The sequence below is a fragment of the Paramormyrops kingsleyae genome, chromosome 19 (assembly GCF_048594095.1).
Source record: "Paramormyrops kingsleyae isolate MSU_618 chromosome 19, PKINGS_0.4, whole genome shotgun sequence".
Taxonomy (NCBI): domain Eukaryota; kingdom Metazoa; phylum Chordata; class Actinopteri; order Osteoglossiformes; family Mormyridae; genus Paramormyrops; species Paramormyrops kingsleyae.
In genome coordinates, this window is record NC_132815.1 from 28,700,248 (window position 1) to 28,724,883 (window position 24,636).

At 44.3% G+C, this 24,636-nt stretch overlaps 1 protein-coding gene across 1 annotated transcript in view; it reads right to left on the reverse strand.

Moving 5' to 3' along the window:
• The window catches only part of LOC111861008 (RAC-alpha serine/threonine-protein kinase), a 45,617-nt gene that overhangs the window by 14,720 nt on the left and 6,261 nt on the right, over positions 1–24,636 (reverse strand). Inside the window, exons 3-10 of the mRNA XM_023845257.2 lie at positions 12,224–12,352; positions 11,611–11,722; positions 11,036–11,165; positions 10,667–10,798; positions 10,510–10,575; positions 10,012–10,080; positions 9,807–9,932; positions 9,472–9,600 (exon numbers count right to left, since the gene is read on the reverse strand). Of these exons, the coding sequence (XP_023701025.1) occupies positions 9,472–9,600; positions 9,807–9,932; positions 10,012–10,080; positions 10,510–10,575; positions 10,667–10,798; positions 11,036–11,165; positions 11,611–11,722; positions 12,224–12,352 (893 nt within the window). The remainder of the gene's footprint in view (positions 1–9,471; positions 9,601–9,806; positions 9,933–10,011; positions 10,081–10,509; positions 10,576–10,666; positions 10,799–11,035; positions 11,166–11,610; positions 11,723–12,223; positions 12,353–24,636) is intronic.

Below are 24,636 nucleotides of genomic sequence, written 5' to 3' on the forward strand. Positions count from 1 at the left end.
TTCAGAAAGCCGACCATGTATCAAAAGAAAACTTTTTGCATTTGATTGAATTATTTTAGCAGCAATGCATTCTAAACTTTCAGTCCATGCTACTGTTAATACCATTTTCACCATTTGAAATGGAGAAACATATTTGCTTGATGGAAGAATAGACCAATAGCTGCAGATCCACTGTGAGGCCAGAAGTTAACTGTGGGGCCAGAAATCCACTGCAGTGTTGCCGAAAGTGATGTTACTTCCAAAACAATGCTATACAAGGAATAGTAATTGTTCACTATGCTTAGAAGTATGGGAATGGTTTTTATTTGCTGCTGCTTGACTGCTACGGAACACACTTTGTACTTAGGCAGTTACTGGTTTTGGTTAATAGTTTAATTCATTGTCAAGTGCGGATTGCTCTGGTTTGTTGAACAGTGTTACCATTCCACTCACACTTATATACAGTAAGTGCAAGTTAGCCTGAATTGCATCACATACTGAGTTACCATATTTAAGAAATCAATAAATCTTCCTCATTCAAAAGACCATAAATGCATACTCAATCATTTTTACAGTGTTTTGTATTTGATATTGACCATCAGATGCACATATCAATTTGTAAAAGAAATACTGTGCCTCAGTTATCAAAATGTGCTACCCGTTGCACACATTTTCATTGCCCATTATGCCCAGTGATGATGTTAAACCAACATAATTGCTGCAAAGAACTAACCTAATTAGATTTTCTTGAAATTTCTTAAACTGGTGAATGAAGTACATACAGTGTTCTTATAACAGTGCTTATCCAATTAGATATAACTAACATTTATCATTAATTGGTACCTGTTTGTATGGTATCATGTTATGCATTGTCTGTATGTTTTGATCTCTTGATTCAGACCAACTCTATGCTTAAGAGGAATACATCATCTCTGTAAGTTGCTTTCTAAATATATGTCAGATTAAATGAATGTTTATTGATTGAAAATGAATTAATTGAATTTCCTCAACAGAATGCATAAGTGCAGCCTTCACTACAGGCATGAAGATTACTACATGTACCTGGTTTTTCAGAAGAGGTGAGAGTGAAATACCATCTTACTACAAAAGGTAGAATCTGTTGTTTATGTTACATGTAAGCACATTCATATATAGAATCACAAAAGCTAGAACATAAAATGGTGCCGTGTTGTTTTTCAGTGGGCAGGAGGATTCTGACCAGAATACCCTTTTGAAAATGCGTAAGGAATAGGGGAGGGAAAAAATATTGATTTTATGCCATCCATCCATCCATCCATCCATCCATCCATCCATCCATCATCTGCCACTTGTCCGGGGTTCGGGTTGCGGGGATAGCAGCTTCAGTAGAGGCACCCAGACCTCCCTCTCCCCAGCTAACCCCACCAGCTCCTCGGGGGGGACACCGAGGCGTTCCCAGGCCAGCCAAGAGATATAATCCCTCCAGTGAGTCCTGGGCCTGCCCCGGGGCCTCCTCCCTGTAGGACATGCACGGAAAACCTCTCCGGGTAGCCGCCCAGGAGGCATCCGCACCAGATGTCCAAACCACCTCAACTGGCTCCTTTCAACGTGAAGAAGCAGCGGTTCTACTCTGAGGCCCTCCCGGATATCCGAACTTCTCACCCTATCCCTAAGGGAGAGCCCAGACACCCTGCGGAGAAACCTCATTTCGGCCGCTTGTATTCGCGATCTCGTTCTTTCGGTCATTACCCATAGCTCATGACCATAGGTGAGGGTAGGGACAAAGATGGACCAATAGATCGAGAGCTTGGCTTTTTGGCTCAGTTCTTTCTTAGCCACGACGGACCGGTTAAGCGCCTGCAGAACTGCAGACGCCGCTCCGATCCGTCTATCCAGCTCCCGATCTCGCCTACCCTCACTCGAGAACAAGACCCCGAGATACTTAAACTCCTCCACTTGAGGCAGTACGTCTTCCCCAACCCGAAGAGGGCAAACCACCCGTTTCCGGCTGAGAACCATGGTCTCGGACTTGGAGGTGCTAATCCTCATCCCTGCCGCTTCGCACTCGGCTGCGAACCGCCCCAGTGCCTGCTGGAGATCCCCAGCAGATGAAGCCAGCAGGACGACATCGTCTGCAAAAAGCAGCGAGTCAATCCTGAGGTCACCAAACTGGACACCCTCGACGCCTTGGCTGCGCCTAGAAATCCTGTCCATAAATATGATAAACAGGACCGATGACAAAGGGCAGCCCTGGCGGAGCCCAACACGCACCTGGAACACGTCCGACTTATTGCCGGCAATGCGGACCAAGCTTCTGCTCCGTTCGTACAGGGACCGGATCGCCCACAACAGTGGACCCCGGACACCATACTCTCGAAGCACCCCCCACAGAGCACCTCGGGGAACCCGGTCGTAAGCCTTTTCCAAATCCACAAAACACATGTAGACTGGATAGGCAAACTCCCAGGCCCCCTCCAGTACCCTTGCAAGGGTATAAAGCTGGTCTAGCGTTCCACGACCCGGACGAAAACCGCATTGTTCCTCCTGAATCCGAGATTCGACTATTGATCTCACCCTCCTCTCCAGTACCCCGGAATAGACTTTCCCAGGGAGGCTGAGAAGTGTGATCCCCCTGTAGTTGGAACACACCCTCCGGTCCCCTTTCTTAAATAAGGGGACCACCACCCCAGTCTGCCAATCCAGCGGCACTGTCCCTGACCTCCACGCACTGTTGAGAAGGCGTGTCAGCCACGACAGCCCCACAACATCTAGAGCCTTCAGGTACTCCGGGCGGATCTCGTACACCCCCGGGGCCCGGCCACCACGGAGTTGCTTAACCACCCCGGCCACCTCAGCCTCAGTGATGGGCAAGCCCCCCCAAGCACCCTCGGGCTCTGTGCCCTCCGATGTCTCAAAGGCAGTATGTGTAGATGTATCTGAGGCAGGGTTGAGGAGGTCCTCAAAGTATTCCTTCCACCTCCGGATGATGTCCCCAGGTGAGGTCAACAGCCCCCCCCCCACCCCACTATAAATAGTAGGAACCAGGAGCTGCTTCCCCCTCCTGATACTCCGTATGGTTTGCCAGAACCTTTTTGAGGCTGACCGAAAGTCACTTTCCATGGCCTCACCGAACTCCTCCCACGCCCGGGTTTTTGCTTCTGCGACCGCCCAAGCCGCGTTCCGCCTGGCCTGCCGGTACCTGTCAGCTGCCTCCAGAGACCCCCGGGCTAATAATTCCCGGTAAGCCTCCTTCTTCAGCTTCACGGCCCCCCTCACCTCTGGTGTCCACCATCGGGTACGGGGGTTACCGCCACGACAGGCACCGACCACCCTGCAGCCACAGCTCCGTACGGCCGCTTCCACAATGGAGGTCCGGAACAGTGTCCATTCAGACTCAATGTCTCCCACCTCCCCCGGCATGCAGTCGGAATTCTGCCGGAGGCACAAGTCAAAGCCCCAGCGAACAGGAGCCTCTGCCAGACATTCCCAGCAGACCCTCACTATGCGCTTGGGCCTACCAGGTCTGACCGGCTTCCTCCCCCGCCACCTGAGCCAACTCATCACCAGGTGGTGATCAGTTGACAGCTCTGCCCCTCTCTTTACCCGAGTGTCCAAGACTGAGGGCCGCAGATCAGTTGATACGATTATAAAATCGATCATCGACCTGTAGCCCCGGGCATGTTCGTACCATGTCCACTTATGGACACCCTTATGCTCGAACATGGTGTTCGTTATGGACAAACCATGCATTGCACAGAAGTCCAATAACAGAACACCACTCGGATTCAGATCAGGGAGGCCGTTCCTCCCAATCACCCCCTTCCAGGTCACACTGTCATTGCCCACGTGAGCGTTGAAGTCCCCCAGCAAAACGATGGAATCCCCCTGCGGCACGCCAAATAGCATACCGCTAAGGGAATCCAAGAAGGCCGGGTACTCCGAACTGACATTCGGCGCATAAGCGCAGATGACAGTCAGAGACCTATCCCCGACCCGAAGGCGCAGGGAAACAGCCCTCTCGTTCACCGGGGTAAACTCCGATGTTAATGCACCGAGCTGTGGGGCCACCAATAGCCCCACCCCAGCCCGGCGTCGCTCACCCGCCGCAACTCCAGAGTAAAAGAGCGTCCAGCCCCTCTCCAGGAGATTGGTTCCAGAACCCAAGCTATGCATTGAGGTGAGCCCGACTATACCTAGTCGATACCTCTCAACCTCACGCACAAGCTCAGGCTCCTTCCCCACCAGAGAGGTGACATTCCATGTCCCGAAAGCCAGTTTTGTCAGCCGGGGATCGGACCGCCAGGGCCTCCCTTGGCCGCCACCCGATCCACAATGCACCGAACCCCTGACATTCCCCTTGTGGGTGGTGGGCCCACCTGGGGACAGTCCCGCGTGCCTCTTTTGGGCTGTGCCCGGATTATGATTAATCGCAATCCTGGTTTGGACACTTCAATATTGATTTGCAAATTCCCAAGATCGATCCAAGTTATTTACGTCTTTACCCCACGACTTTGAAAATATTTTTGCTGAATTTTACTTCCATCAGTCCTCTTAGTGCATAGGTGGCACTACTTTCTCTCTCACCTACAGCAGGGGTGCAATCACCTCACGCTGCCATCTTGGTTCATTGTCAGTCATGGCAATGGAGTATTCTGGGCATGTGATTGCAAGCAAGTCAAGTCAAGTAGGGCTTTATTCTCAAAAAAAAAAATGATTTTCAGTACTCTGCTTTAAGAAAATAACAAAAGCAAAAGAAAGAAATAAACCTAAATGAAAGCAAACAATGTAAAAGGAAAACAGGTATTACTGGATGTGACCTGCTGTCAGCTATGAGAATATTGTTAATTATCTGTTTTTTTTTTTTTTTCAAACGTCGTGGGGAACATTGAAATGAAAGTAGGAATTTATTTCGGGCAGAGCAGAGGGGAAAGTGTGGATGAAGTATTTCGGTGTGTTCACGAGTAAGTACAAGAATTGTAAGAATTTGTATTATATATTGTTTTTCATTATCTTATTTTTTTCATGTAATGATATCTTAATTACATTGCTTTTCAATGTTAATTCTGCAGTGCTGTGCCTGATGTCATTTTTTGATTTGATGTTAGTTAATGTGTTTTAAACGTAGATTATATACAGCTGAAATGGAATCCAATCGTGCATTTGTGAATCGAAATTTAAACAAATTGAGGTCAAGGCTGATTCCCAGCCCTAAACAATACCCGTATGTTCTTCAAATAAGATGATTCTAAATTTATGTTTTGCCACATATCTTTAATTTAAAGTCCTTCTGAAATATGGCATGTCAGTTTTAGACTTGCCCATTTTTATTTTCAGCTATTCTTTTCATTCAGAAGTTATTTTTTGTTTTTTTTATGTTTGTTATCTTGGTATACGAGCCTTTTAGAGGTTTTCCAAATTTTTTTCCAGTGACTGCATTTATAAATTTGGCTTCCAATTGGAGCGTTTTTTCAATATCTTTTCAAATACAGGGCACCACTCTCCATGGCCATTTAGTCCAATAGTCTTCTCTGATTTTCCTGTACTATTTTATATTCATATAATATCATTGTATCATTGTATTTTTACAGTGTGGTATAGTTTTTACAGTATAAATTAATAAAAGGGTGTTCTTTTCATTGTAATGTGTATACTTAATTGTATTAAATAGGAGTATAAAGAAACTGCAGTTCACAAACAGATATTTTCCCAACAAAGCTCATGGTATGCACATAATGTCTGCAGACATCATAAAAAAATTTCAGAATATGTAATCTACTAAAAAGCCTCTTTCCAGCTCCAGCCACATCCATAACCAAATATATACAGTGCATCTGGAAAGTATTCACAGCGCATCACTTTTTCCACATTTGGTTATGTTACAGCCTTATTCCAAAATGAATTATACATTTTTCTCCTCAAAATTCTACACACAACATCCCATAATGACAACGTGAAAAAAGTTTTTAGATTTTTGCAAATTTATTAAAAATAAAAAAACTGAGAAATCACATGTACATAAGTATTCACAGCCTTTGCTGAGTACTTTGTTAATGCACCTATGGCAGCAATTACACATTTTTGAATGTGATGCCACAAGCTTGGCACACCTATCCTTGGGCAGTTTGGCCTATTCCTCTTTGCAGCACCTCTCAAGCTCCATCAGGTTGGATGGGAAGAGTCGGTGCACAGCCATATTAAGATCTCTCCAGAGACGTTCAATCGGATTCAAGTCTGGGCTCTGGCTGGGCCACTCAAGGACATTCACAGAGTTGTCCTGAAGCCACTCCTGTGATATCTTGGCTGCGTGCTTAGGGTCGTTGTCCTGCTGAAAGATGAATCGTCCCCTCAGTCTGAGGTCAAGAGCGCTCTGGAGCAAGTTTTCATCCAGGATGTCTCTGTACATTGCTGCAGTCATCTTTCCCTCTATCCTGACTAGTCTCCTAGTTCCTGCCACTGAAAAACATCCCCATACCATGATGCTGCCACCACCATGCTTCACTGTAGGGATGGTATTGGCCTGGTGATGAGCGGAGCCTGGTTTCCTCCAAACGTGACGCCTGGCATTCACACCAAAGACTTCAATCTTTGTCTCATCAGACCAGAGAATTTTGTTTCTCATGGTCTGAGAGTCCTTCAGGTGCCTTTTGGCAAACTCCAGGCGGGCTGCCATGTGCCTTTTACTAAGGAGTGGCTTCCGTCTGGCCACTCTACCATATAGGACTGATTGGTGGATTGCTGCAGAGATGGTTGTCCTTCTGGGAGGTTCTCCTCTCTCCACAGAGGACCTCTGGAGCTCTGACAGAGTGACCATTGGGTTCTTGGTCACCTACCTGACTAAGGCCCTTCTCCCCCAATCGCTCAGTTTAGATGGCCAGCCAGCTCTAGGAAGAGTCCTGGTAGCTTCTTCCTCTTACAGATGATGGAGGCCACTGTGCTCATTGGGACCTTCAAAGGAGCAGAAATTTTTCTGTAACCTTCCCCAGATTTGTGCCTCGAGACAATCCTGTCTTGGAGGTCTACAGACAATTCCTTTGACTTCATGCTTGGTTTGTGCTCTGACATGCACTGTCAACTGTGGGACCTTATATTGACAGGTGTGTGCCTTTCCAAATCATGTCCAATCAACTGAATTTACCACAGGTGGACTCCAATTAAGCTGCAGAAACATCTCAAGGATGATCAGTGGAAACAGGATACACCTGAGCTCTATTTCGAGGTTCATGGCAAAGGCTGTGAATATTTTTGTACATGTTATTTCTCAGTTTTTTTATTTTTAATAAATTTGCAAAAATCTCAAGTATACTTTTTTCACATTGTCATTATTGGGTGTTGCGTGCAGAATTTTGAGGGAAAAAAATGAATTTAATCCATTTTGGAATAAGGCTGTAACATAACAAAATGTGGAAAAATTGATGCACTGTGAATACTTTCCGGATGCACTGTATATAAATTTTGAAGATATTAACATTCCTGAATAACAATGAGGTGCATAATATATCCAAATGTAGGGATTTTCAGTACGAGTCCAAATGTCCTATGCATAATGCTGCCCTTGCCCTACACAAAGTGAGTTTACATTCGTCACAGAAACATCTTAGCCAATCATAGAACCGATAGTTGTCACATGGTGAACTCGCAATTAAAACCCCTTATTTCTGGTCTGTGCAAAAGTGCAAAATTATTCCCTTTTTTTACCTACAGAGAGGCTGACATTTGATTAGCAGCTGAAAAATATGTAAATTGCATTTATTGAAAAGAAAGTAAAGCCACACGAATATGAAGGTCACATGCTTGTAATGCAGCAAAGCTGTATTTCAGCTTACCAGATACAAGTACGTGACTGATTACACATTACAAGTGGTATAAATAATAAGTGCACATGAACACTAATCACAAGTGATCAACAGTAAACCAGTAATCAAGCTGTACAAAGACTGAGTCAACAACACGAAACTAACAGTGATTAACAAGATCAGAGTAATGCCCTTTTATCTTAACCCTTTCCATTACGATTTAACATCGTCTCAGAAATTTCAGTTAAACAGACGGTATATAGCAATAGCATAACCTGCACAGAAAAAATACCTTCGTTTAAGCAATCACTCCTTAATAATACTCAAACATTCATTGACAGAGGGCATAGTTTTTCCTTATATACACAACATAATAAACAACTGTAAAATAACTTTTTAAATAGTGCAAATTATCCATTAAAATATAGAACATACCAAAAAATCTGCTAAACTGAATAAACAATAAAACACTGCTGGCACCACAGTAGACTTCTGGACTGTCAGTGAATCTGCCTCACAGTAGATATGCAGCCAGACCTTTCTCAAATAGACCACTATACCTTTAGTCAATATAATCTCTGAAGTATCTTTTGCTTTGTTGATTAAACTGAATAGTCACTATTACCAAAATTGAAATGGTTCTGGACACCCACACTGATATTATATTAAGCATCATATCATGGTAAATTGTCAGTGATAACTAGGGTTGGGTACCGAAATCCGGTGCCGATACGGCACCGGTACCAATATAACCGGTATGTACCGGACCGAAACAGAACACGAATTTCGGTGCCTCATTTCGGTGCCGCTTAGATGCCTGAACTGTCGATTGAAATATTTGTTCTCTGGGGCTATGATGACACAGTTGTAATAAACATTAGATTCATCAACACACACGTGACATCATCAGGAAATGAGACCATCCGAGATGCGCGTGAATGCAGCAACTAACGTTACACTTGCTCTGATGGCAGCAGGTGGTCTACCGCTATCTTAGCTTGCTAAATTAAATAACTTTCGTTATTACACGGCTCTCTGGAATGCTTGATTCTGATTGGTCAGTTGAGACATTTGCAAGTTCGTTATTTTCAAATAATAACCGCTCCAAAGTAATAACGCATAGTCACGTGGTACTATATCGTTTCGCGGAAAGATAAAAATGTTATTTTAAAACAAATATGCCAATAAAATGTTTCAAATTCATATTCATGTCCAGTTTTTTTCCTTATGTGGCAAGTAGCCGTGTAATAAGCTTCGCGTCGGGTCCTGATCACACTGTCGGGGCTTATTTCTGCGATAACTACCGGCTGCCTGTACATTATCCCTTACTTAAAATGCCTAAAATTAAACGGTCGAAAGTGTGGCTATATTTAAAAAAAAAAAGGATTCTGACACCGCGACGTGCAGCAAATGTTTTACAGCAGTTGCGTGTAAAGGGGGAAACACGTCAAATCTAATGAAACATTTGAGGGCACACGGAATAAACTTAAAAGCAGAGGGATTATATATTCATATATACTTTAAACTTTTAATATATTGTTCAATTTTAAGCATTTCATTTTTTGTTAAATAAAAATGTATTCTTGAGTCATCCACCATCATTTTGTGGCTTTTGTATAGTATCGGTTCAGGCACCGGTACCCTTTTAAAAGTATCGATTTGGCACCGGTATCGAAAAAACCCCAAACGGTACCCAACCCTAGTGATAACAAGCCATTACCTCTGGAGCCAAGTACTCCGGCGTTCCACAGAAGGTCTTCATGGTGGCCCCATCTGTGATGCCCTCTTTGCACAACCCAAAGTCTGTGATCTTAATGTGTCCATCCTTGTCCAGCATAAGGTTTTCCAGCTGTAAGAAGAACAGAGGGTCTAAAGTATTGCTAATGGAGTTCAGTATCAAATTCATACCATGTAAATGGTAGATAATCTAAGGTAAAAAAAAAAAACTTCAATAATATGCTTCTCTTGATTCAGCAAATACGTCTTTTACTTTACAATGATACCCTTCAAGTTCTTCGACTGGCTGAGAAAGCTGGCAGTGCCTCAGAGGCTCACCTTTAGGTCCCTATAGACCACATTCCTCTCTGAGTGGAGGTAGTCCAGTGCTGAAACAATCTCTGCCCCGTAGAACCGCGCCCTTTCCTCTGAGAAGACCCGGTCTCGTGACAAATGGAAAAACAGCTGAAAGGGAGCAGAAGGGTCATAGTGGCAACGCTGAATCTGAGGTTTTCCCCAAATTACAAATAATAAATGTGCTTACCTCACCACCATTTGCATACTCCATCACAAAACAAAGCCGGTCATGAGTCTGAAAGGAGTATTTCAAACCCTGATGGGGAGAAAAGTGAAAATAATTATAATTTAATTAAAGAAAACTTTCACCCACACAAATTACTCCTTTCTCTACTTTGAAAAAATGTTTAAAAGAACATGGAGGCTTCCCACAATCAGCTTATCAATATTAGTAGACTAGAAATTAGTAGTAAATAATCTAAACAATGCCTCAGAGAATCAAGGAAACTCTACCTTATCAAGTAAAATTCTGAGGCCACCTTACATCAGTTTCATTCCAGTAAGATAAGCTAATTAATGAGCTGATTCCAGTAAGATAAGCTAATTAATGAGCTGACGTGTCTGATTGAGGCTCATCAAACAGTACTGGCAAACAGCTGTTGAAATTCTTCTACAACTAAAACATAGAAAGTTTCCTTGGCCAGCTACTCATTAACTGCTGGTAAGGGATGGAGGAGAATTTCACCGTTAGGAAGGGATGTTTGGAATTCTGTAGCACTCGGTTCTCAGTAAGCGTGTGTGCGACTTCATCCTAAGAGGAGAGAATGAGGGAAGGCAATCAGCAGCATTAAAACCTCGCTCTCACATTCCCCCACCCCCCAGCCACCATAGGAGCTACTTACTTTTGCCACGATTACTTCCTTTTTCAGAATCTTCATAGCGTAATATCGCCCAGTGGCTTTCTCCTTCACCAAGATGACTTTTCCAAATGTGCCCTTACCAAGCAGCTTGAGGTATTCAAAGTCATGCATAGTCTATGGGAAGGAGCGATAAAAAGTGAAGCTACCTCTGGCCAAAAACCGACATAACAGCTGCTAAAACCCAACTACTATAACCCAGAGTACATAGAGGAAAACTAAACAAACACGTAAAAAACCATACTATTTATTGTAATATTTATGGCATATTTCCCTGTTTCTGCTGTTTGTAAGGGTAAAACAGGAAAAGATTCAGAATTGGGCTAAATGGAAGAGTACTCAAGCAATACATACAACTTTCAGGCGAGGTTTGGTCAGGTACATCTCCATGTCCATGGGGTCAGGGGAGTAATCCATCATCTCCTCCTCATGCTGCTTCTGCAGGCCATCAGCAACAGCCTGGATGGCTCGAGTCCATTCCTCCCTGATCAGGGCCAAAAAAAGGACATTTATGTTTATGTGTTTCACACTTATGACTGCAAGGCCTTTTTCCAAGTAGCATAATCAAATGGTGCAATTTATTAATCAATAAATGTTTGAAAATAAAAGTTCTGGTATCTAGCGTGCTGGAGAGTTGAATTATCTGGATAATTGAATATAATCTTGATAAACACTGAATTGTAAGCGTGGCACTCCATAGGCATGCACGGCAAATGACACATGTACTGTGTAATGTCATTTATTTTTAGTTTAGTGTACATGTTTAACAGAATACTGTTATTACTTACATTTTTAATATTGATATTTTAGAATTGTGTTGTTACTTGAATGCTTGATACAAGAGCTTTTTTCTGTAATGCAATAATCAGTTGAAGTGAATTGTGCTATTAGAGTCCCATTTGTGTGTTTTACATGGGTCTCCCGCTCACCTCTCCTCAGGAGTGTCGACGTGAAAGGTGCGCTCAATGACAGTGGTCCACTGCAGACAGCGGATGATGAAGGTGTTGGGTTTGGGTCGCTCAGTCTTCATCAGCTGACATTCTGATCAGAAACATGGACAGTGGAACAAAAAGAGACCCTAAGCTACAACAGAGTGCCAGTTCTGACCATCGTTCATAAGTGAGTTCATGGAAAGCTAACAGAAGGACAGCAGAACCAGAGATGAAGAACCAAACTAGAAGACTGGAACATAACCAGGCTTAAATAGACCAGGGAAATAACTGACTCAGAATGAAGAATCCAATAGGTAGGTCTTCCCAAAGGTTCCATTTCCCCTTCTGTTTAAGCATCAAACCCTTGCTGGAGCAACATGCTGTTATGTGCTTATAAGAGCTGTTAGCTAGCTAACTAAACAGCTCAACGTAATGCTGCCTTTGTAACAGTGTTACGATGGCAGTATGACTGAAAGATACTAAACGTAAAAACGTAATAATCTCCTGAACACACCAATCCAGCTCCCGAGATACAAGTTATCCAATATGGTGGCCGGGTGAAGGGCAGCAGAGTGGCACACTAAGGAACAGAGTCAGTAAATTCACTTACGTGCCACGGAAAAGTTATTTAATGGCGTTTCCAGCTGGTCCACATCTTGTGGTCGTTCCTTATAGCCAATGAATGTACCATCGGTCTTCAATAAGAAATATCTTGGCCTCCAGGTCTTGATGTACTCTCCTGTGGGTCAGAAACTGGCATGAGCTTTCTCTGCACAGCGAATGAAACGAAAATACAGCCTGTTACACTACTGGTATTTCTGACAAAAACACTTAATGCATTCCCAACAGGAAACTAGAACCTAAGAATGACAGCAAGAAATAAAATTAAAAAATAAAATAATTTCTAAATACAGTGATACCTCGGTTCTCGAACTTAATCCGTTCCGGACTCTGGATCGAATCCTAAAAAGTTTGATTTCTGATCTTCTTATGGGATTTTTCCCATAAGAAATAATGGAAAACCAAGTAATTGGTTCCCGGCCCTCCAAAATTACACCTAAATATGTTTTTTTTTTTAGCATTTAAACACAAAATGAACAGGATAAAAGAAGAGGAGCATTTTTTTCTTAATGGCTTACAAAACGATAAAGATCTTATCCCAACATTACCCCTGTCCTGCCCCGATCGTCCGCTCCTTCCGTGTGCCACGCCCCCTCGTTAACCTCGTGTGGGATCCCCATGTGATTAGCTGTTTCTGGTTGTTGTCATTAGTCCTCTGTATTAAGTCCACATTTCAGTTTGTTTCCCCAGTCCGGTCATTGGGTTCTTCGACTTGCTTACAGCGCTGGCTTAAAGCAACGCATCCTGATCCTGACGCAATGCATTACGGTTAGATGCATTGCGACCTCTCACCCAGCTGCACAAACTGGAACCGCCTCCGTGAAGACACACCTTGTCCCTTTGTGACACCGCACATAGTGCTACCATAGCCGATGGCCATAAGGGAGGTACCCCCTAGGCTCGACATGGTATCCATCCAGAAAGCCTGAGGGCGCTCTATCCTCCATATTAGCTCTGCACTAGAATGTAACTTCCCCTTTAAGAGTTTACCTGATATAACCAGGTGACTAATTAGGGGAAGGGAGGTGGTGGTTTGGAAAGTAATAGGGAAGAGGGTCAGGAGAGGAGGCTGAAAGAAAGGTGCAAGAGAGAACTAGTTTTCCGCGTCTCTTGTTTAAAGTCCTTTCATTTGTAGTGAATGTATTGTCTTTGTCCGCAAAGAAGATCGTCCGCGTTTGTCTTCCCTGTTTGTGGATTAACCCCATTGAACTGGTTGAACACCCACGTCACCTTAAGTACCAGGATTACACCATCAACCGACTTTTCCGTCATCCCCTACTCCATCGCCTTCATGGTAAGACTGTTCCGTTTGCCAGCTCCCCATCATCGGAATCGCCATTAAAAGACTGATCAGTTCTGTTGGACTTAATATATGTACATTCATTGCTCGGACTGTGTGTTTGTTTGTGTCACCTTTTATGTAGTTAGGGAACATGCATGTATATTAAACACTTGTTGGGGTACGGAAAGTTTTGTCCCGTGTATTGTGGAGGCGAAGGTGTCTGCTCGATTTTAAATGTGTTACTGAAATCGTGCAGTGAACGCCGCGACCGCTACAGAGTGGTGGCCCGTATGGGGAGACTTTCAGGAGTATATGTATTGTTCCCATGTGATCTAGTGTTTGTGAAATGTTATACCGCGTGTGTTGGTTATTGTCTTAATTTACCGTTTCTTTATATTTTGTATTGGTTTATTCACTTCATTGTTTTCGTTTTAATGCGTGTTGTCGAATGTTGATTGCGTTGTATTAGTTATTTGTGTTTCTGTATTTGTGTAGTCCGTGTGATACGCGTTTGTGTTTGGTAAACGATAAAACGATTTAAATGTATTAGGGTTGCCGCGGTGAGGGTACCATGGCTGATACGAGCGTACAGGGTAAACGGAATGGTGCTGAGGCGTCTCTTACTGCGGTGCCTCCTACTGTTACTATTCGCTCTGTTCCCCTAGGGGAGGTTACTCCGTTAACCGACCTTCTTGGTAGTCCCCTAGGGGAGGTTACTCAGTTAACCGACCTTCTTGGTAGTATGTATATCTCGGAGGTGAAGGAGGGAGAGGGTGAAGAAGAGGTACAGATGGAGGAACAATTAGGAGGGATGCAACAGGCCTTGGAAATGGCTAACAGCAGGATGGCTGATTTGGAGCAGGATCTTGTGGAGCTGCGTGAAGCACAACAACAAGCTATAGAGAGGGAAATTACCTTAAGGGAGTTCCTCATAGATCGGATGAAAGCGAATGAAGAGCGTGTACAACAACAACTAGCTACCTTAGAAAAGGCGGTAGTGGAGTGTTTGAAAAGGAGGGATGAGCAGTGGAAGAAGGAGCTAAGCCGTGTCCGTCTTACTAGTACACCCAGTCGGGTCTTGGGAAACCGAGATAGCTCTCAGGCTGAGGGCCTTTCTACTATCCACCCCCGCAGCACGTACCTTCCTATTAAGCCTCAGTTCCCTGAGTACAACCCAGGCAAGGGGGACGCCCTCGCTTTTATTGAGGCGTGCGAGGAGTTTTTATCTCTCCATAATCTGTCTGATTCGGAGGTGCTGGCCCTGTTGTATACAGTTCTGCAGGGTTCTGCCCGCAATTGGTGGAAGGCTGAAAGGTCTGCCATAAAGACATGGCAAGAATTCAAAGCTGCTTTTTTGAGCGCTTTTTTATCTTCGGGTTTCCAGGCAGAGTTGGAAGAACAGTTGCGAGCCAGGGTGCAAGGACCCCAAGAAAGTATCAGGGACTTTGCCTATGACTATCGTGCTCTCTGCCTAAAGTGGAAGCCCGAGGTGACTGAGGAGGAGGTGGTACAGAAGATTCTGGATCATGCCAATCCCCAAGTGACTGTAATCATGCGAGGGGCAGTGGAGACGGTAGCTGATATCGTAAGGGTAGGGACTCTCATAGAAAAAGACCGCGCCAGTCAACGGGACTATTGGGCCCGGGTGCAAGGGAGCAAAGAGGCACGACCCGGCCCTAAGAAAAGGGGGGCTATGGGGTCTGAGGCCAAGAACTCTCCGCCCGACCCGGTGTTGCACATAGCTCCTCCAGCACTTATGGCTATTGAAGTCGTGGTGGGGAAAAGGAAAGGTCCAGCCCTTTTGGATACTGGTTCCACTTTCTCTCTTATCAGTTATTCAACCTATAAGGTTTTACGGCCATCCTCAGGGAGACTTACTCAAGCACCTGCCCAGCAGTTTGCCCTGGCGGATGGGGCGCAAAAACCTGCCCTCGGCTGTATTTTGCTACACCTCAAGGTGGCAGCTCATTCACTCAGTATTTCATTTTATGTATTAGCGGATGAAGATTTGGCGTGGCCTATGCTTTTGGGATTGGATTTTATGGCCAAGAGTCGTATCCGACTGGACTGGGCTCGGGGTCGCTACAGTTTACCCCCCTATCATCAGCCCCTAGTTTTCCTGAATAGGATCATAGGGAAGGGGGGTTTTGAGGAGAACACTGAGCCAGTCACCCTTTATGTTCCGGTGGAGCTCCTGGAAGGTTTGCGGAGTGGTCGTGCTGTAGATCTTAGCCTTCCCTCCTCAGTGGGAAGCAGGCCTTTAGTTGGAGCTTCGTGCCCCTCTCCATCATGCCAGGAACTGCCTAAGGGGATACAGGAGTTCCCCAGGGTGGGCCAGTTGTTAGGAGAGTTCCCTTCCCTGAAGTCAGCAGTCCTAGGCTATACCTCTCTTTGCCGCCACTCCCTCACCCTAACTGACAGTAGACCGGTACACAGCCGCCCTTACAGGGTTTCGCCTCTAAAACAGAAGATCATGGCCGACCAAGTCAAGAAGATGTTGGAGGAGGGGATCATCGAACCTTCTACATCGGCGTGGGCTGCTCCTGTGGTTTTAGTTCCTAAACCAGATGGGTCCATGAGATTTTGTGTGGACTTCCGCCAGCTAAATAGCAGGACTGTGTTTGATGCCTATCCCATGCCTCTGATCCATGAGATTTTAGAGTCTTTTAAGGGGGCTAGTGTTTTTACCACCCTGGATTTGCAGTCAGGATATTGGCAGATCGCAATGGAGCCCGGCCAGAAGGAATTGACTGCCTTCACTACCCCTCAGGGATTATTTCAGTTTCGTGTTTTACCCTTTGGCTTGAAGAACGCTGCAGCCACCTTCCAACGGCTTATGGAGAGGGTTCTAGCGGATCTGAGGGGCCATTGTTGTTTTGTCTACATTGATGACGTGATTATATACTCCCCAGACTCTACCCAACATCAACTTGACCTTCGGAAGGTATTCCAAAGGCTTGAAGAGGCCAGCCTCACTCTCAACCTGAAGAAGTGTGTCTTTTTCAAATCTTCCTTAAGGTTTTTAGGGCACATAGTTTCAGGTCAGGGGGTTACTGCTGACCCAGAAAAGACAAAGGCCATTCTAGAGTACCCCATCCCCAAGAACCTGAAAGAGTTGCAGAGGTTTCTGGGGCTAGTGGGGTGGTACCACAAGCTTGTTCCCCATTTTGCTGACCGGGCAGCGCCACTGTATAGACTGTTGAAGAAGAGAGCAGTTTGGGCATGGGATGACATTTGCCACAACAGCTTCCAAGACCTGAAGAATTCGATGGTACATCCTCCTGTCCTAGGCCATCCAGACACAGCCAAGCCTTTCCGACTCCACACCGATGCGAGTGAGATGGGGTTGGGGGCGGTTTTAACCCAGGACCAAGGGGAGCGTGAAGTACCCCTCGCATTTGCTTCAAGACTTTTAACCGGAGCCGAGAGGAATTACTCTGTCTCAGAGAAAGAGTGCCTCGCGGTAGTGTGGGCGGTCGAGCGCTGGCGCCATTTTTTGGAGGGAGTGTCGTTTGAGGTCGTTACAGACCATGCCGCTCTCACTTGGGCTTTTAATAACCCAAAGAACTCCTCTAGGCTAACTCGCTGGACCCTCCGGTTACAACCCTTTGAGTTCCGAATCATCTACAGAAAGGGATGTTTGAACATTGTGCCTGACACCTTGTCCAGAGTATTTCCTGTAGGGGCATCGGTCTCGCTTATGTCATCGTTACGGAAACCACAGATGGAACTACCTATGTCCCTACCTGAGATAGGGGCAGCCCAACTAACTGACCCCTGGATCCAGGAGGTTCGGAAGGAAGTAAGGCCGCTAGGGGAGCTGAGAGATCCATCCAGGATAGCCTTTGTGGATCAAAATGGGATCATCTACCGACGCGTGCCGAAGGGGGATCAAGGCTTTAATTACCAACTGGTGGTCCCAGAGGTACTGCGTCTCCCAGTCCAACACCACTACCATGATAATCCCTTAGGGGGCCATCTTGGTCGTCTGAAGACCTTGCTGAGGATTATAGAAGTGGCCTGGTGGCCCACTGTCCGTCAAGACACTTGGACGTATGTCCGAAACTGCCACACCTGCCAAAGGTATAAACCTTCCAACAAGCCTCCTGCAGGACTCTTACAATCTACACCTATCACAGAGCCTGGCGAGATGTTAGGTGTAGATTTGATGGGCCCCTTCCCTAGAAGTGGCCGAGGGAACTCCATTCTTTTAGTAGTGGTGGACTACTTCACAAAGTGGGTGGAGCTGTTTCCCCTCAGGACCAGCACGGCGCCTAAAATCGCTGACGTTTTGGTGAAGGAGATTTTTACCAGGTGGGGAACGCCCAAGTTTCTTGTTTCAGACCGGGGCAGTCAGTTCACCAGCCAGATTTTTAGAGAGGTCTGCAAGACATGGGGGGTGCTCAACAAATTCACCACCAGTTATCACCCCCAGACTAACCTGACCGAAAGGGTCAATCGCACCCTGAAAAGTATGATTGCCTCATTCGTAGAGGAAGAACATCGGAACTGGGACACTTGGCTAGCAGAGTTTCGCTTTGCTATTAACTCGGCAGTCCAAGAATCCACAGGACACTCTCCTGCTCAACTAGCACTGGGCCGGTCTCTTAAGGGCCCTTTTGACCGGCTCATCCATGTTGCATCCTCCCCAGGGTCGAAACGTTATTCCCTCCTGGAGCGTCAAGACCAACTCAAGGACATGGTGAGAAAGAACGTCGCAAAGGCACAAGAGAAACAGGGAAGGACGTACAACCGAGGACGTGCCAACCCTGTGTACCATCCCAAACAATCTGTTTGGATTAGGACTCACCCTCTCTCCGACGCCGCCCGAGGTTACTCTGCCAAGTTGGCTCCTCGGTGGGCTGGACCCGCTGAAATAGTCAAAAAGCTAGGCCCGGTTAACTATCGAGTGCGAAAAGGGGAGAGAACCGACACAATAAATGTGGTGGACATAAAGCCGTTTTACGGTCCTTCCCCTTGTGACCCAGCTGGAGGGGGGGGTATATGTGACACCGCACATAGTGCTACCATAGCCGATGGCCATAAGGGAGGTACCCCCTAGGCTCGACATGGTATCCATCCAGAAAGCCTGAGGGCGCTCTATCCTCCATATTAGCTCTGCACTAGAATGTAACTTCCCCTTTAAGAGTTTACCTGATATAACCAGGTGACTAATTAGGGGAAGGGAGGTGGTGGTTTGGAAAGTAATAGGGAAGAGGGTCAGGAGAGGAGGCTGAAAGAAAGGTGCAAGAGAGAACTAGTTTTCCGCGTCTCTTGTTTAAAGTCCTTTCATTTGTAGTGAATGTATTGTCTTTGTCCGCAAAGAAGATCGTCCGCGTTTGTCTTCCCTGTTTGTGGATTAACCCCATTGAACTGGTTGAACACCCACGTCACCTTAAGTACCAGGATTACACCATCAACCGACTTTTCCGTCATCCCCTACTCCATCGCCTTCATGGTAAGACTGTTCCGTTTGCCAGCTCCCCATCATCGGAATCGCCATTAAAAGACTGATCAGTTCTGTTGGACTTAATATATGTACATTCATTGCTCGGACTGTGTGTTTGTTTGTGTCACCTTTTATGTAGTTAGGGAACATGCATGTATATTAAACACTTGTTGGGGTACGGAAAGTTTTGTCCCGTGTATTGTGGAGGCGAAGGTGTCTGCTCGATTTTAAATGTGTTACTGAAATCGTGCAGTGAACGCCGCGACCGCTACACCTTATTGGTTGAAGAGTTTAGTTACACGCATGACGTTTGTATCCCAGGCAGTTCCGATGCGTAATCTGCTATTTCTCCCGAATATCACGTAAAGCAGTGAGAACTGGTTTTCAGTTCATTTACCTGGTAAAATAAAGTTTAAATAAACGACATAAATGCTCTAATAGTACACGTAAGTTAGTGGTTTATTTATTGTTAGTTACTGTAATGTTGCGCTGCTTTATTTGGTTAATCGTCCAGTCTGTGAAGAAGGCATTTAAGTAAGAATTGCATTGTAGTATGACTCATTCCTTGGCGCGTACAATTTATATTAGGTCAGCGTTCACGGTTCGACTTCCGATATTCAGATCGAGTTCTAGGTCAAACTGGTTTGTTCGACTTTCAAGAAATTTGAGTTCTAGTGAGTTCGAGAACCGAAGTACCACTGTATTTAAAAGCAAAGTCTCACCCAGTAATCACCCTGAATATTTACATTACTGTTACATCTGCGTAGGCTCAATTAAGCATAACCTCATCTCCTGATTTATGGATTAAAAACATTGTCTTGCATTTAGCACTATTCACACAGTTGCATACAGTAGAAAAGGAAAAAGGGCATATATACATTTGTTCATTTGCTACTGTATGCAACTAAATTTCCACCTGGAATAGCTATACCATCGCTTTTAACCACGGACACTAACGTGCCCCAGGGAATTGGGGTCTGCTTTGTCAAAGCCTCCACCTTAGAGGCAGTATCATCTATGATTTACAGTCTAAGAATATATAGACTAATACACTGAACAGTTAAGATGCCACTATAATGGATTATAAAACTCAGCTGGACATATATCACTCTTTCAACACACACACAAGCAACAATTCTCACAATTAAAACGTCACAGCTGACGAGCAACTGCCCAAAAAATACGAACCAAATTGTGCATTGTGACATGACATAGGTGAAATTATACGGCAACCTAAAACATTACGCAGTGAAAGAGAGCCCACAGCCCAGGCCCATAGCCAGAAACGAATTCTGAGGGGGTCCAGTAAATATTTTTAGGGGGGCTTAAACTCATCTCTAACTACCAGGCTACGTGGGAGTTCAAACCAATAATTTTACTACATTAACCATTCAGAATAACTGATTCCCAATGACCGTGACCAGGATAAGTGCATGGAAGATGGATGGATGGATGTAAGGATTATTAACTGTTGTGGTGCACTTTTACTTTCAATGGAACATCCCAATCTGGTGCAGCTCTTACTTGCTGTCATTAGAGTAACTCTCACTACCCTGAATGAGTAACTTACCACAGCGGCTCACTCACTGCCACAAGGGGGCGTAGGGGACACCTGTTTTGCCATTCTGTGGTAGGTCATAGTTCAGATGCTTGGTATGATAGGTGCAATAACATAAGAGGAGTTATTCTGGTGGCACCGCTGTGTAGGAGAGGCTATGATGGACAGGGTAACCACTACTAACCAATGAGCAGATTCTAAAAGATGGATATCAGCTGTTTTCCCTACTCTACTTGCCGACTGCACTAGTAAATTCAATATAAAAGCATTTCTTCCTGCTATGTAGTACTTCCCTTCATTCTCTTTGTTACAATTGCTGCCATAGATACATCTTGACATTGCAGACAGTTAAATTCTGTGATGAAATACAGAGTCATTCATTTTCAAAGAAATGTGCAGAGAAGGATGTTCTTGCATTTAAAATTCAACAATAACTGATGTTTATAATATATGTCCAACTTCCAGCTGCTTATCCTGTTCAGGGTCACAAGTGATTGAAGTCTGTCCCATGTAGAACAGGGCTGGGTAACAAAATATATACTAATGTATACAAATATAATCATTTATCTTAGATTTCTGCAGGAGATGTACACTCACCTAAAGGATTATTAGGAACAGCATACTAATACGGTGTTTGCCCCCTTTCGCCTTCAGAACTGCCTTAATTCTACGTGGCATTGATTCAACAAGGTGCTGAAAGCATTCTTTAGAAATGTTGGCCCATATTGATAGGATAGCATCTTGCAGTTGATGGAGATTTGTGGGATGCACATCCAGGGCACGAAGCTCCCGTTCCACCACATCCCAAAGATGCTCTATTGGGTTGAGATCTGGTGACTGTGGGGGCCATTGTAGTACAGTGAACTCATTGTCATGTTCAAGAAACCAATTTGAAATGATTCGAGCTTTGTGACATGGTGCATTATCCTGCTGGAAGTAGCCATCAGAGGATGGGTACAGGGTGGTCATAAAGGGATGGACATGGTCAGAAACAATGCTCAGGTAGGCCGTGGCATTTAAACGATGCCCAATTGGCACTAAGGTGCCTAAAGTGTGCCAAGAAAACATCCCCCACACCATTACACCACCACCACCAGCCTGCACAGGGGGGTATTCCAGAAAGCTTGGTTAACTTACCATTTGGTAAATCTTAACCTCTGGGTTGATATACCCCAAACCCGCATACCATGAGTATGTCGGTTCCAAAACACCTGAGAAGAGTAAGTTCAATCAACCTCCTATTGCTTACCCAGAGTTAATGCGCGTGCACCGTGCATACATAAAGACGTTTTCAATTGATCGCCGATTTCACGAGTCAGAATGGAAAATCAAAGTGAAAAAAAGAGAGCGGCATACTTCACAGAGGCGGAGTTGGAAGTTTTAATGCACGCATATGAGGAATTCAAGCCAATAATAATGAAAAAAAGCAATACGGCTGCATCGGCTAAAGAAAGAGTTGGCTTGGCAAAAAATAAAGGACAGAATAAATGCGTGTGTATTAAATTGCAAATTTGACATCGCCTCCCCTTTTATTATAATGCAAAATAATTAAACACATAACCCTTCCGCATCCTTTTTACTGTTAAATCACTATGAAAGCATTTACTTTTCCTACCATTCATTTCTTTAGGTTAAAATAACAATGTGTCTCGACTAGGAATATATGGTTTCTTATTTAATAAGGTGTAATCCTTCTGGAGACAGAAGAACTTTGAGCCAAGTCAAAATGAAACACAAAAACATTCTGCAAAAAGGTTATTGATTACACGATCACTTAACTATTTATTAAACACGATTTAGTATATTCTTTCTGTCATGTAGCTAATAGAAAAAAGGCTGAAGCCCGTCTAACTGGCGGGAGCCCACCACCACCTCCCCTCACCCCATCTGAGGGCAACCAGTGGTAACCAGCATTGTACTGTCCTGTAATGATTACCTATAGTTAGTGGAAAAAAGTAATGAGTTTGATGATTTTAACAAGGCAAAAAATTAAGGATATAAAATCAAGTTACCTGCACATTGATACTATGAATAGATTTCCTCCGCTATCTCGCTGTACTTGTATAGTGACAATAAAGACATCTATCTATCTATCTATCTATCTAACATAGTCTCCCTCATTTATTAAAGGAGCTTTAATAGGAATGTAGGTGCCATCAATGCACCCAATTATGAATGAATGAATGAATGCCTTTTATTGTCACTATACATGTATTACATGTATTCCAAATTACATTTGGAAACCCTGAAATAGAAAGTCATATAGGGAAGTATCAAGTGTGTGTGTGTGCAGGATGAATACATGTAGGCTATAGATATAAATAGTATGACTATATATTAAATATGCATCATAGATTTTACTACAAAGGACAAACCTACCACTCTGTGGAATTCCTCTTTAATAACACGCAGAGCTTTATGGACAGGGAACTGTATAAACGTGTGTAAGAAGCGTTAAGTACCAGACATACTGTGCGAAAGGCTCTACACACAGTTGCCTTTCCTATATGCTCTGCGTCGCCCATATTGTACAAAAAATGCCCTGACGCAAAAAACCGAAGCGCTATGTACAGAATGTTTTCTGTGCTAAGCACAGACCCGCGGTTTGGGTTTGTGACATTTGCAATATGCGGTTTCAAGAGATGTTAAGTAAATGAACGATTCTTTTGAAAACTGATAACGCTTTTTCAAATAATCATTAGGAAATGACAAGACATCAATACGCGGTCTTATAACTCTCTCCCGGCGAAAAAAACCTTGTATAATTTATGCCTTCACGTTCACAGGATCGTCATCAAAAGGGCACGCCATGCTCAGTAACCTTCTGCAACAAACTTACACTGGAACATAACCTGCTACTGAGCAGGTTATCTTCAGAGAGTAAGCTGCTATGGTTACGTACATACCCAGAAAGTTAACCTCCGTTTTTGGAACCGAAAGTTGAGGTTATCCACTAACTTACCCTTAAACTTACCCGGGTATGTCACATAACCTGCTTTCTGGAATACCCCCCAGTGGTAACAAGGCATGATGGATCCATGTTCTCATTCTGTTTACACCAAATTCTTACTCTACCATTTGAATGTCTCAACAGAAATCGAGACTCATCAGACCAGGCAACATTTTCCCAGTCTTCAACTGTCCAATTTTGGTGAGCTCGTGCAAATTGTAGCCTCTTTTTCCTATTTGTAGTGGAGATGAGTGGTACCCGGTGGGGTCTTCTGCTGTTGTAGCCCATCCGCCTCAAGGTTGTGCGTGTTGTGGCTTCACAAATGCTTTGCTGCATACCTCGGTTGTAACGAGTGGTTATTTCAGTCAAAGTTGCTCTTCTATCAGCTTGAATCAGTCGGCCCATTCTCCTCTGACCTCTAGCATCAACAAGGCATTTTCGCCCACAGGACTGCCGCATACTGGGTGTTTTTCCCTTTGCACACCATTCTTTGTAAACCCTAGAAATGGTTGTGCGTGAAAATCCCAGTAACTGAGCAGATTGTGATATATTCAGACCGGCCTGTCTGGCACCAACAACCATGCCACGCTCAAAATTGCTTAAATCACCTTTCTTTCCCATTCTGACATTCAATTTGGAGTTCAGGAGATTGTCTTGACCAGGACCACACCCCTAAATGCATTGAAGCAACTGCCATGTGATTGGTTGATTAGATAATTGCATTAATGAGAAATTGAACAGGTGTTCCTAATAATCCTTTAGGTGAGTGTATATTCCATAATATTTGATACCTCTACAGCTAGCTTCATAAATCTGTACAACAAAAATCCAAATATTTTTTGATTGAGTCTGGTCAGGAAAGAGGCTACTCTTAATTTACTTTTTAAATCTAGATGACATTTGTGAATTTCCAATGTATTTCTGTTTTTATCTTTGGTATGTGGGTGCTGTTCTACAAAGTGTTTATGTGTACTTTATGGGGATGGAATGTAGCTTGGCAGGTATGGATGCTGTGTCTGTGATCAAGAAGGTTGCCAGTTTAAATCCCACAATTGGTGATTAAGGGCCTTACCCTGGCACTGCCAATTGATCCAGGGACTGTCTGATGCTGCTTTCTCAAAATGTATGTCACTTTGGGTAAAAGCATCAGATAAATAAATAAA